This window comes from Euwallacea fornicatus, chromosome 1 (genome assembly GCF_040115645.1).
Source record: "Euwallacea fornicatus isolate EFF26 chromosome 1, ASM4011564v1, whole genome shotgun sequence".
In the NCBI taxonomy this organism is placed as follows: Eukaryota; Metazoa; Arthropoda; class Insecta; order Coleoptera; family Curculionidae; genus Euwallacea; species Euwallacea fornicatus.
The window spans coordinates 2,586,035-2,600,509 of record NC_089541.1 but is presented as its reverse complement, the minus strand read 5'-3'; the positions used below and the strand labels follow the sequence as shown (position 1 = coordinate 2,600,509).

General features: G+C 37.2%; 1 protein-coding gene across 5 annotated transcripts in view; it reads right to left on the bottom strand.

Annotated features, from left to right (window-relative positions):
• tutl (turtle) overlaps positions 1 to 14,475 on the bottom strand; it is a 75,211-nt gene that overhangs the window by 25,054 nt on the left and 35,682 nt on the right. For 3 of the 5 annotated variants that reach the window (XM_066286534.1, XM_066286544.1, XM_066286571.1), the window contains exons 2-3: positions 3,789 to 4,013; positions 3,037 to 3,215 (exon numbers count right to left, since the gene is read on the bottom strand). In XM_066286534.1, the coding sequence (XP_066142631.1) occupies positions 3,037 to 3,215; positions 3,789 to 3,933 (324 nt within the window). In that variant the 5' untranslated portion in view covers positions 3,934 to 4,013. Of the gene's footprint in view, positions 1 to 3,024; positions 3,216 to 3,788; positions 4,014 to 14,475 lie in introns of all 5 variants that reach the window. The other 2 variants (XM_066286554.1, XM_066286562.1) reach the window with 1 other exon arrangement.

The window sequence follows — 14,475 nt, the reverse complement described above, 5'->3', positions numbered from 1 at the left end:
TCACGTGGAAATCAGATAGGACATTTCACCCATCGCTTTTAATCCAGGTGTGATTTGTACAACAATGTAATGATCCAAGAAATCATCAAACACATTCCCTTTTGAAGTTCTTTCCACTGCTGATGAAACTCAATCTTCCATTACAAAACAACTCTTTGTGCAAGTTGGAACACACCAGCTACAACTAGTCTCTCTCGCCTATGAAATTTCTCTATCTAGATTGCAATTTCTTCATTTTGCTAGAGAAAGCTCTGTGATAAGAATCTGGAACTCGTTAAACCTTCAATTCTTAACTTCTTCAATATATTTCCACAGATTACAACACCACGGGTAAGACTGAATGGGACCTTTGTACGTAGAAAATGAGTGTAATATTTGCCCGTGATAAGGCGTATTTATACAGAAAGGACCAAAAGTTCCGCATAAATTCCTTAAAAGTAAAGGGAAATATTTTTCATGAAAATGCTTGAACAAGTCAAACGTTATTCTGTTTTGCACTTTTTGAAGTAACAGACCCGTATACAGGGTTACTCATGTAGTCTATAAATTTATTTTTTAATTTTTACGGACGTTATGACGTTTCTGAGGTCTGAGAAATTCAGAACATATTTTATACAGTACACCCTAGCCTAAATTCAACAGTTATTGAAATATTTGCGAAATATGGCAATTAGAGTGGCCTGCTAAATCGTCAGAACTCACTGCTATGGATTTTTTATGGGGATATGTGAAACATAGAGTGTATTTAACTACGCCCAACCATGTTCAAGAGTTAAAAAAATAAAATTACTCAGAAAGCTCCTCAAATGATAAAGTTCTTGAGGAATGTAAATTGCTTCCTGTCCTCTGTCAGGAAGTTAACGAGGCAAAGTTCGAACATTTAATACATTAGATTATAGTAATTTATATTTTTATTTTTTAGTATTAATAGTTCTACCGTTATTTCTATATTTTATAATTTTTTTTCGAACACAGTTTTTAGAATGAAAAAAAAATCTGTACATGATAATGTTACATGAAATATGTTCAGAATTGCTTAAAGAACTCAACAACATAGGTTTCCGTAACAAAAAAATGAAACAGTACATTTATCTACTACATGGGTAAACCTATTACATGTGTTGACATGCCAGTTGCGTTAAAAAATACACAATCGAGAACAACATTTAAAGTGTTTAAGCATTTTTATGAAAAATATTACCTTCACTTTATGACGAACTTATGCGGGACTTTTGGCCCTCTGCGTAGATGCTGAAATTGTCCAAAAAGGAGCATTAGGTTCTTGGAGGGAAATTTTCGGTTTATGTACATAACTAGATATCAATGTGCAGTAATCACAACAAATATTACCAGGTGGTCCAAAAAGCAGATTTCTTAAGATTTCCAATTCAGAGTTGCAATTTTTCAAATTTTCTTATGAAGATGACTAGATATTCCTCTATAATACTTCTAAAAAACTCACATAATTACGTGCATCTTTCAACCATTCAACCTTAATCAAAGGTAGATTTAGGTTGGTCAACTGGCCAGAAAAGAGCTTGGTAAAGTTTCCTTGCTTGAGTTTTTGAACACAACTATCAGCTTATGCATATGATTAGATATTTATAAGAAGAACTTGTTAGAACTAGTTCAGCTTAAGTTGATGGTTTGCTATAATGAAGGGTATCGATAGATGCGCGAACTAACCAAAAAGGTACTTTCTAGGTTTCTGCATTTGAAAGAAACGCCATTCCAAACTATCATTCTTTTGCTCCATGAAAATTTATCATCAAATCATGGTACAGGATTCTTCTCTATGAAATTTCTATATCCAAAGTGAAGGTTCTGGAAAATCCAAGAATACGTGATTCTCGAGTGATTCTTCCCCGTTTCGGCGTGTTTCTACACATCACACCTAACAAGCCTCCGGTATAAAACGATTTGATCCACATTCAAAACACTAAAAAATCAAGAAGGGGATGGATATAGACGCCCACGTATACTTTTCAACTCGTTGTGGCAACGATAGATGAGGTTTTGAGGTTTAGTTAACAGTGCAACATCCGCGAAAGATATCGGGTTAAGGGCCCGTTACTTTGATATCTTACTGCACTGAGGGAGGCACTACATATCTTTTAATCAACAGCAATTATGGCAGCAAGAAGGGACTTGTTTTGTTTCTTGATTGAAAGCTTCGTGCATACATACTACTGCCCTAGAAGGAAATTCCTTGATCCAAGGAAGATCGTCTTTAACTGCCCTATTAAATTGCCTTAGCATTATTCAGGAGCTTGGCTAATCTCCTTGATTCTGGAATGAAGTCTGTAGCGAGCTTGCCTTTTAAAGGTTTCCATCTTAGGGCGTTCTCACTTGCTGTCGAAATTAATCCTGGAATCTTGGAAATTTCCATCCATAGAATCAATTTTTTAGTCGCTTTCACGTTAAAATTACCTAGTTATTTTGGACTTTAAATTCAAAACTATTGTTTCAAAACCCGTATTCCTCAACTTTAAATCCTACCATATACAACAGTGCAGCAATCCCAAATAAGATTACCACCGCTTAAAATTGGGTATGAAACGGGTTAGAGGGCGGATTTACCCCCGTAAACCCCATTTTAATATGCTTTCCTTAAATGCGGGAATTCTTTACGCGAACTCGGTATACGTAAAAAGCCATTCGACTAAATTGGTTTTCCAAGTAGTAAGGCTGTGCACTGAAACAAGGTCTAAAATGTATTTCCTAACGAGTTTTGCTGCTCCGCGACTAAAAGCTTCGAAATTAATATTCAGAAAGTAAATTATCCCGTGCATTAGCTCATAGAAAATATCTGAATTTCAATTTTAAAACTTCAAGAGAAAATTTAGTTTGTTCCACAGTCGCAAGCCCCAACAACTAGCCAGATACCACACAGTGATTCTAGATAACACTGAACTGTTCTGTGTGTTATCTAGCACAATCAAAGCTACAAACCCTAGACCAGGATGTGAATTCCCATCAGAGAGCAGACAGTAGAAAAAGAGAGAGTGAGAAGCATGATCGTACCGTGTCGCCTACCTTCTTCTCCCACTGTAACACGTACGGAACCGGGTGTCCTTCGGGGAATTCCACCTGGCAATTGAATACCACCGATTCACCAAGAATGGCAGTGATGTGCACCGCATCCTGATAGCCTCCTCCCTGTCCAGACCCGGGAGCGTTGGAGTTGTTCTCATTGTTTGCGGAATTTGCTGAAACTTGGAAAGTAAATTTTTGTAAGTGAACTCTATAAAGGAATCCCATAAAGAAACTTTTAATCTCGTTACAGTAAATCTCAGAGAATATTAAAAATGTGGCTTCTCAAGGGTATTAAGTCGCCATCTGAACTGTGCAAGCAAACAGATATCCCGGAGATTTTCGCAATTTATCCTTTGCCTCTTATAAATGTAAATTCTGATCCTAAGAGACGAAGATAAACACTTCCAAGACGACTCGGAAATGCCTTGTTATCGTTAAAATCGAGTTTGCCGCCGAATCTTGATGCATCCACTCCGGGATGATCGAAGTTAATAAAATTAGTATTGACTTTTAAAGTGGAGTGGAATTTGAAGAGATATTTCAGTGAAAACATAGGGGGATTTCGTCTTAATATACACAGGAAGTTTAGGGCTCCGATAATAACTTTTCCTGCAAAACTATCTGACAGACAACTTCCTAATTTCGTTTCAGAAACTTTCACACTATTTGGGGTAAAAGACGTCATTAATCTTTGTTTAGGATTTTAAAGTAGTCGAAACTTTTATACAGGGCAGATAAATGGTGGTTTCTACCTGATGAACTTTGGAAGAGAAAGGTGGGGACGGCGAGGAGGGTGAAGATGACGAGCAGAGGCGGCGCAGCTGGGCGGGGACGATGCGACGACGATTTTGCTGAGTAATCGGACGGGGAGGCCCGGGGGTGCGTGCGCATGCCCATTCCGGCGCTTCCATACTCCTAGCTATCGCACAGCACGCCTCATCGCCGCTGCCACTGCTTCAGCTTCCAACCTGGTTCACCTAAAAAAGAAAAAAACAGTTTTGAGTCTTTGAATATTACAATTCTTCAATGCACAACAGAAAAATCGAAAACCGATTATTGCCTCTTCCAGATTCCATTATTTATGATATATGCGCGTGCGGTTTGAGCCGAATAAGCCTGTCAATAAAGCAGCTCATAGAGAACAATCAGTCATCTGCTGGAATAAAGCAGCAGCACATTCCGGAAATCAAGAATATCAGAATCCAGTTTCTTTGGGATTTAATATGTTCGCGATTCTATTTAGGAGCTTTCCTGGTTAAAACGACAAAATGGAGGCTTGTGCAAGAGACTTAGAATTATTTAAAAAAAAGTTTCTGGATTTTGACTCCGTTCAACTTTACAATTTTTCAAAAATCAAGACTATCCAGAACAAGTTTTTTTGCTTTATGGGGAGCTTTATAGGCAAATTATGTATGCCTCTGGCCTCATTTAAATTAGGGTAGCACATTAGCGAAATGAAAAGACATTCAGAATTATTTGTAATCGTAAAAGATCATTCAGATTTTTGTTTTTTTTCAAAGATCAAAAACGAAAAACCAAATTTTCTTGCTTTACAATCTGCTTCACATTTCGAACACGCGCGTCTCTCGTTTGAGTCGATTGCCAGTGCCAATTTGGCAGTTTATTACAAAGGACATTTCGAGCTATTTTGTCAAAAAAATGTTCAGGTTTGGACTTATAAATTTTCCAAATTTCAAGGATATAACATAAAATTCTGTTGCTTCACAATCTCTTAGGTGCTTAGGACACGAGCGCCACTGATTTGTTTCGAATGTAGGAGCCAATTTGCCGACATTCAAAACACATCCCATATCTTGGCTCAATTAAACGTTGGTTTTCTTCAAAGTCAAAAACATTAAAACCAAATTTTCTTGCGTTAAAATTATTTTAACATTAAGATTACGCACGCATCTAGTTTTGATGGATTATAGGTGCCAAGTCGTCAAGCCAAACAAGACATGCGCAGATATTTTTCGTAAGAAAATTGTCTCTATGTTTAACTCTATTAAATGGTTTAAGCCCAGTGCGAATTAAGTTTAAATCAAATTAGAGTCCTTCGTCATAAATCTAATTTTAATTTTCTTGCTGTATGCACCTCTGGATGTTTGGACTCCTCTTCCAGATGCATCTGGGTTGTGCAAATTGTTTTTGATGCTCCACAGAATCTCAGTTATTAAAATTATCATTCTCTAAAGGTTCCCCACAAATTTCTGACTTTTATTTTAATTTGTTTTATTTAACCCTAAATGAGATTGATTTTACTAAAAATTCTCACAATATGTTAATTTTGTCGTTTTGTTTGTTTGTTAAATTGTTAGAAACTTCCAATAGATCTTCGTTATTTTACAGTAAATCAAGCTTAATTTCCCGAGACTTCCCAACGAATTTCGGATTTTTAGTGGCTTCAGAAGGTTCAGTTGTCTTAGACCTTTATTTTCCTTAAATCAAGATAGATCACCCCAGACTTTTTTATATTCTATTTATTATTATTATTATGGTTTAAGTCGCCAGAAAATGTCGTAAATAAACTTATTAACAGTTCGCGTCAGTATCCTAATGAGGTTTGTTATAAAGTCATGTTGGACCCCGATATGCAAGAGTGTAAACTGGACATAAATTACATTTATATATTCTGAGGGATCTGTGTTGCCGGCCTTGGAGAAGAGGTTGAGATCTTTAAGAGGATACATACACAACGTGAAATGGCCCTTTTCGAGTTTTGGATCATGGAAATGTCCCCTGTAGCACTTAAGTTCAAAACGGATAAGATGCGGGTATCCCAAAAATGCATGTCAAATATAGCATCAGGAGATTATTTTGGTCAATGCATCAAGATTTGCGTTAAAAATCATTTGAAAAGTGTCTCGTTTAGACGCTATTGACCAATCTTAGTGTTTTGACCCGAGCAATCCCATGATACCGTCTTTAACATGAATTTTAAAAACACCCTGTGTATTACGCTAAAAAACGAGGAATAAATGGCATTAAAAGAGGCTTGTCCAGAGACCATTTTAACTTAGACTTAGACCAATGGAAGTTTCGCCCAATAAGACAGATCCTCTTGAGAGCGTTCTCCAAGACTTCCTTTAAAGCTTTCGACGTGCAAATTGGATACGTATCACACTAAATAAAACACCCAAATACCGGCGAGATGTTTCATTCAACTTTGCTGTCTTTAAGGTCAAGAACAGGCCCGAATGAAATCTCCTTCTGTTTCTTTTTGAAATCGTGCACACAAGAGCTATCAGTACTAAAGCGTTGAGACTGGTCCTGGCGATCTCCACTACATTTGTTGGAGACATAATTTTTTGCCACATAAGATGTTTCCAGAGTATTACACGGGAACAAGTTAGCTGAAGACAGCACCCCAGTGTGGGGGTGTTGTAAATTTCTGCCGAACGACCCGTTCCGGTTTGCGGACTCCGCTCTCCGGATGTCCCCATAAATAACACGTTTCCTCATTTAAAACACCCCAGAAAGAAATTAAGCCGTCCTTGTCGGGCGTAGATTTAAATTTACTGCGTGATGTAGAATGACACAGACAGGTGTTTTTTTTTTGCAAGCGGGACAATTTACATCTCTCGTGCCAAACAAACGGAATTTTTGATCGCAGAGATAAAAACCTCGAAGTAGGGACACGCCCAATTTGAAATTCCCATCAAACGATATAATAATTCCGGGCAACGTTGGCGTCGGTCGTAAATAAGCTGTTTCGTCATTGTTCTGGATAATGCCGAAATGATAGTGGTTCGCAAACATTTTGAAAAGACGTTTTATGGCGCGGCAATCAACATAAAAGGGGAAATTAATCCGGCGTTAATAAAGGAGAGATTTATTGGACAGCGGCTCTTAGACAAACAACGACATTGGGGCTTTGTTTCCCAGACCTGTTCCCAGAGTGCTGCAACCGACAGAAGGGCACAAATCTTTTCTAGGAATTCAACGACAGGTACTGTCGTATTTTGAAAAGACAATCCCGGAAAAACAGATTTTAATTTAAAAAATTACTTAGAGTAAACGAACATTTAATTTGCCTAGGCGAGTTTTTTCCGCGATGGATTCTCGTCAATATGGCGAAGGATTTTTTTAAGCCTTTAATCATTTTACGTTAAAGAGTATTTTGAAGACGATTAATTAACTCAATTTATACTCAAACATCGCTGTTTTTATTCCTCTTGGCACCACCTTTTATAAGATTTACGAGACAACACAACAGGGATTAAACTCGAGCAATTTCGGAAAGTTGCAGGGAACAATGCAATGCAAATATATCCCCACTAGACAATGGAAAATTAAATTGAACACCTTTCGATCAGTATTACGTTGTTTGATTGCTTTTAGTTGGTTCCATAATGAAGTGAGAACAATTTGTATTAAATGGTGAAAATGTATATACTAGCGATATCGAAAAAACAAAAGTTCAATGACGTATAATGAAGCGGAAAATAAGCATTAAACCGTGCTTCTGAGCCGATAATCCTGCGATCATATCAAAAGATTCCGAATCTTGGTAACATCAGATTAACAAGAATTTCGGGAAATTGATTCACTTTTGGCTCTCGATAAAAAACATCACAGCGACCCGTGTAGGTTCGTAGAGATCAACTCCACAATAAAATAAATAAACAAATAAATTCCCGATCATTAATGAATGAAAATCCTCCGTGAAAAATTTAAAGAGTATATGAAAATTTAATGTTTTCCTTAGCACTCTGCAATAATCGGATCCTTGTTTTTTGCGATTAGTGTCCTTTAGTTCATCAAATGACCACTAAAGTTGAACGGTGTTTCTCAGTACATTTGCTATTACAGCAAAGGTACAAAATAGTCTTCGTGAAAGTTGAATCAAGTTGAAATCCCACATCATAATCCTTGAAATTCATTAATTCTGCTTCAAACGTTTCTATTTTTTGCCTTAAACTTTCATAATATCTAAAAAAATCCGCACAGGCTTCTGCCTACCCTACTCAGTTACTGACAAGTTTCTTAAGCTTTCGCAGCTATTGATTTGGGCGAGACACTCTTAACAACTTAATATTTTATTCCTCCTGCCCTGAGAGACCTTCCATAGTAAGCAAAATTTAGTCTTTGAACTTGGGGATTCTGGAGAAATCGATTTTCCTAACTTAAAAAGTAAACACAAACTAATCACGGTACAAAATTCCTTACCCACATTTAACGCATTATTGAGCATAATCCAAAATGCCGTGCCTCGTCGAATAAAAACTTAATAATGAAAAAATTTATATTATATTGTGTCTTGATTCGGATAAAATCGATTTTCCGTCCGACAAAACCGGACACGATGCTCGAATTTTAAATCTATGTGTGGAAATTTAAGCTTTTAAGACATATTCGAAAGTTAAAAAAGACTAAAATCTTGGTATCTATCTCTGTCCCCATAGGCCGCTTAAGGGTTTTGGCAAAAGCAATTTTTAAAATCGTTGGTGCCCAGGCAGAAATTTGCAAGAATTCATCAAAAAATAAGTCCAACCAGCTTTCATGTCTTATTAAGAATATTTTATGCTAGATTTGATACAGCTATCTCACTAGTTTCATAATTTAATGATTAATTGGGCATACTAATTTAAAAAATAATATATTTTTTTTTATAAATAACAATTATTCTTGTGAATTTTTATGAAAAATAAAATATGAAATTGAAATATTAGAAAATAACTAAATATTAGAAGATAAAAGTAAAAATTTACGAATCATACTTTTTCAAATTATGTCTTAATTGTATCATCACAATACATGAACAATTATTTAGTGCCAATATAAAGATGATGTGTACGGCAAATCCAAAGAAACGTATTTTTTGTTCTAGTAAAAACCATACTTGTAGGATATATCATAAGTACCGACATTTTTTACTCAGTAGGTGATTATGTGATCATACCATGTATGCGTGATATGTGAACGTCTGAACACTCGGACAGTCCCTAGAAAATTCTACTATTGATTTTCTCATTCCCTCCCAAAACAGAGCTCTTGATATGTCACAAATTGAGGAATTTAATTTAAAAAGTGTAAATACCACAAATTAAACTCCTTTTTAATTGCTTTCATCCTCTCAGACGAATAAATCAGTTTTGAAAGCTTCATCTTCATCAGAATCAATAAAATTTAATTCTAAACTATTTAGTTTTGAAGTGTTCGATTCAAACGATTAATTCAGAAGTTTACTGTAGCAGTTTTTATATCTTTCATGTGTAGATGAAGTTTTTTTTTTGCTTCGCGCAGTCAGAATCATCCCCGGAGAATTGATTTCACCACAAACCTGTTTTGAGCTATGTATGTTGATAGTGCCAATTTACATAATGTTCGTTGAAATATCTCATTTATTGACTCGTACCATCGTAAGTCTTTATCTGATCTTGGATTTGGAGGTAAATTCGAAAAATCATTGTTGGTCCTCATCTCTGAACAAGGTGAATCAACATCGACTCGTTTTTAGACCACCACCATTTACTTATGTAAAATCGTCGTAATAGTCTTTCTTTTCTGGGGCCCTGCCATAATGCGCGATGTAGTTTACATAAATGAATCCTGTTTAAATATGTTCTTGAGAAATGTAAATATTTTATGGGGCAACCTCAAAAACTTACTAAACCACTGAGGGGACTTCCACTGGAAGTTATTGTGATGCTTCAACGTGAAAGCTGTAGCGAAATCGATTTTGGTAATTTACAATGATGAGATTATGCCGTAATGTCCAAACATCAAGTTCTTTACGGAGCTTACGTATATTGTTGACAACGGATGGTTCACGTAATTGACATAATGACGTAATTTGCTAATGTGGTTCTCAATTATTTAATGTCTCGTTCCACTGACCTTCAAGGGTGCAACAATTGTGAAGGGGTCCTTAGCTCCAAACGCAATTATTGTACGCGAACAATATGTGTATCATACATTGTCAAGTTACGTGCAACAATACATAAATATATTTAAACGTATTTGAAATTAACGTTTTATACATTGATTTCAACTGACTCGTCCGACTGACCGTTAAAGGTGCAATAATTGACAATCGGTCCCTAGTTTCAACGTAATTATTGTACAAGAACAATACGTGTATCACACGTTGTCAAATTATGTGCAACAATGCATAAATGTATTTACACGTATTTGAAATCAACGTAGATCGCGTCGATGGCAAAATAGCTTTTAATTATGCAACACAAGTGAAAAATCAGTGAATTTTAGTTGTAAGATCATCTATTACACACCCTAAAGAAACTCAACAACCTTGCCCGGACAGGCTGCAAAAGCCAGACTTGACAGCAAGTCAGGCACACACCACCGTCTAATAGGCACACGAACGAAAATAATCCATCAGGAAGTCCGAGGTGCACCTTTCCAGAAAACGGCGGCGCCCGCCCAATGCCTGAATGCACCGACGTTTTATGCGGTTTATGCACCCGTCCGAAACGGAGCGGCAGCCACGACTGCGAGGGTGTTTCGACTGGCTGGATTGTCGGAGTTCGGCGTGAGGCCTTATTGATCCGTCGCAGATTGGCGCGGAACGCTTAACAAAAGTTCGTGCCTCGGCTGCTCTGCCACACTCCTCCGGCCTCTTTCTCTATGATTATATACTGAAAATTGATGTTTTCGTTCCTCCTTATGACCTACTTGTGTTTACGTTTTTTCCTCAGACAGTAATGCTGCGGTTTGAGAAACCTTTCTGGATGAAGGAGGGGCGGCTATTATATATGCCTGAACAAGGACTTAATTTTATTCGCAAATTAATCTCAACTCGAAGAACTCTAAAATCTCCGGCATTACATAACCCGATAATAATACAACACACCGTTCCTCTGGAGTAAAGAAGCAGTTACGACACGCGTGTGGTGTCTGTGACGTGTGCCACGGGCGGATGACGTCATAACGGCGAAGTATCGATTTTCCCGGAGTGAGAGAGTGAAAACGGGTCTGCTTTAACTGGGTTTCCGAATGCGGCCTCCCGAAGGATATTTATGTGATCGGAGGAGGCCCGTCTTCAATTAATAAGTCACAAGTCTCAGGGCCGAGACGTGGGAGTGTGAGCACATGACAAATTACCGCCCGAAGGGTCTATAAATATATCGAGTATTGCGTATGATAAGCCCGTTTATACATGCCGGTTAAATTATGAATCAATTAGTGCGGTGACTGATCCGTTTCGGCGACTAAAACTCGGAATCGGACTAATGGCCGTCGCCCGGGCCAATTCGGTTGTGCCCGTCCGACCGCAAACCGGCAATTTTGACATTAACCAGAATAGAATAATCCGACCGATATTATTAAAGTTGTAGTGAGTGTGAATCCGAAATTCAATCGTCGTAATGGTAAAATGGCACTGCGTGCGGTTGAGAATGTCAATTAGGTTCTTATTTTAGGGTGATGGTCAAATAGGGTTGTTTTGACTAAACCTAAACTAACTGCTTTAAATATATTAGCAGGCCACCTGAAAGTAAAAAAGTCGGGTTTCCCTGTATCTTATGACCACGAGTCCACGTCCCAAAAACAAACCCTTCAGGTTAAATCCCTAACCTAAACAATTTTAAGTTGAATCATTGAAATAGGTAAGTCACAATCCCACGTACTCCCTAACTAAAATTCATCATCGAAAAATCGTCTTTTCAAGGTGATAAAAGAGCCACCTCCAGTCCCATGGGCTCACCCTTCCGTTTATTACTAATAAATCGTAATTGCAGATTGGCCCTCTTTGTTCGCGTGGAAACTTTCTGACTCTTAATTTCACCAAACTAAATTATTTTTAATTACGTTATTTTTATTACGTTAGCAATTTCTAGTGCTCTGCATTTTAACAATATTCGACTTGGGAAAAGTAATTTTCCCGACTGGATTAATTAAAGGTGCAGAAGATCGGTATCCAAAGATTGAGGTTTCGACAGAAATCGAACAGCATTTTGAGTTCCAGACAATGAAAAAAGAGTAAAAAAACCTTTCGAAACTGCGAAATAAGCCCATGTGCCACAAACACTCATAGAGTTAACGACTCCGAGGTTCATATGCTACATGTGGAGACTTTTTACTAATCAGGATGCAAAGAATAAAAAAATAACAGAGGGCAGAAGGGGTTAATGTCTAAGTCGAGATATGAGATTTGAGGAAGGAAGAAACTCAGAAATAGAAAAAAAGTGTTGATGTATGTCACATTTGCGAAGATAAGAAATGCGTGAATAGAAAATAGCAGAAAACTGGAAGTCGAGGAAGCAAACTCGGAAGAAAGGAAGCCAGTACAATCCAAACACTATGGTTCCACAAAGGGAAGAAAGTACCATCTCTAAAAGTGAAATTACAGGAAAAAATCAGTTTCAATACTGCAGAGTTGAGGAAATGTACTCATTAGGAACTGCAGTTTTCGACTAGAGAGAATATTTCGAAAATCAGTCCTATCTCGATATTATACCCCAAGTGGAGGACCAAAGACTAGATCCGGGGGCCCGATTGTTGAATATGGAAAGAGGAGCTCTCCCAGGAAACGACATCAGAATAATGCGTTTGCTAATATTAGACGTGTCTGTATTGGGTTAATTGACCCTTTCTGATGTCATTCCTAGAAAACTTATCACCACAACGTGTCGCTGTCCAATGATCAATAGGACGTGCCTGCATCGGTGAACACCTGCTCATATCATGCGCATGCAGGGAAATATATAACCAGATCAAATTTCGAGGCTTCTCCTCAAAGGAGGAGCATGAAAATGGTGCCCGGTGAAACTCTAATCATTTGATACTGTATCATCAAGCATTATTTTGCCAAAATTACAATATTTTATTGTTATTATTAGTCGGTAGGGAATTTCATGCGAAATTGCGTGTACTTTGTGAGTCGATTGTGTTGAGTAATGCTTACATGATATTCAATTTATCAGAATTGTGCATTAAATTACTTTCGAGTTACCTATTAAACTTGCTCATCTAACCGTCTACTTTAGTTCGTGCTGATTATCAACCAATAATAGCAGCATTAACTTAACTACACCTAATGCAAAATTCTAATACAGTAAAATTCGCGAATAACGACAAAACACACACGGAATTCGAACGTTTAGTTGGAGTTTCATTTACCCCATTTCAAAAAAGTCGCTTTTAATGTCCGCAAAAAAAGACATTTTTAGTGGTTTGCTTGCCGGGGTTAACGACGCTACGGGATATACAATAGTACAGTAATTGTAGTATAGTAATTGTAGTATAAAGTCGGCTTTGCCGGCATTATTTGAAACGTCATTCAAAGGGCAACTGACATTTTTTTAAAAGCAGTGCCTTTAGGACCTTTATAGACGAATCCCAGAATTTTTTTTTTTTTTTTTATAAGTTTCGGTCTCTTTTTGCGGAATTTCTAATTGAATGCTGACAGTGGCAATTTCATATTGCAATTACTGCAAATACGAAAAATCAATTCCTTTGAGCCATTTACCGACACTCGGCAATTAAAACTGCGACAAAGGTTTTGTTGATTTAAGCCATACAACCTGAGTTTTTTATATATCGAGATTTTATTTATGCTTTTATCGGTAAACGGCTCAAAGAAATTAACTTTTTTATAGAAGGGTGTAGACACAATAGATATTGTCGGGTAAATTCCTAAGTTATGACCGGGGACTATTATAAATTAGAAGCTGTGTTCGTTGCTGCATTCGGCTTCTTTGCGTTGCTGTAAGACAACATTGTGCCCGGAGAAATTAGTGGTGAAACTGCTAATGTACCAGTTGCAGTGGCGGAAAATTGGCTCGAAAATGTGCAGTCAGAAATTTGGAAAAATTACCAAAACGACGCGATTTTTAACGCAGATGAAACAGGTCTTTCCTACAGCATGACTCCGAACGAAAAACTGAAATTTAAAGGAGAGAACTGCACAGGTGGGAAAATGTCCAAGAGTTTTTTTGTTGCTGTCAATATGACAAAAAAAAACTTAAGTTGCTAGTCATTGGAAAATTAGAAAACCTTCGCTGTTTCGAGAATATTAAATCGTTACCTGTGTCCTCCATGTCCGATAAAAGAGCCGGGATGACGTCACACCTGTTTGTGAAAATTCAGCAAGACCGGATCATTGAATTGAAGAAAAAATTTTTTTTTTAATTTTTGTAGACAATTGTTCAGCGCACCCAAAAATGTCAAATTTAGAGAACATTAACGTTCAATATCTTCCAACAAATACCACATCACTCCTGCAGCCCGTTGACAAGGGTATTATACGATCAATGAAAGCTTATTTTAGAAAGCTTCAGCTAATGAATACTATTGAAAACAGTCAGCAAAACAAAGAGCGAGCTATTAATCTTTTGGATGCAATATCAATGATTTCTAAAGCATTGAACAGGGTCAAACAATAACGAATTGTTTTAGACATGCACGTTTGCAACTAGCACCAGTACCTGACGACTTTGAAGAGGAGAACGATCTTTTAGCTGAGGTGGCCAGAAG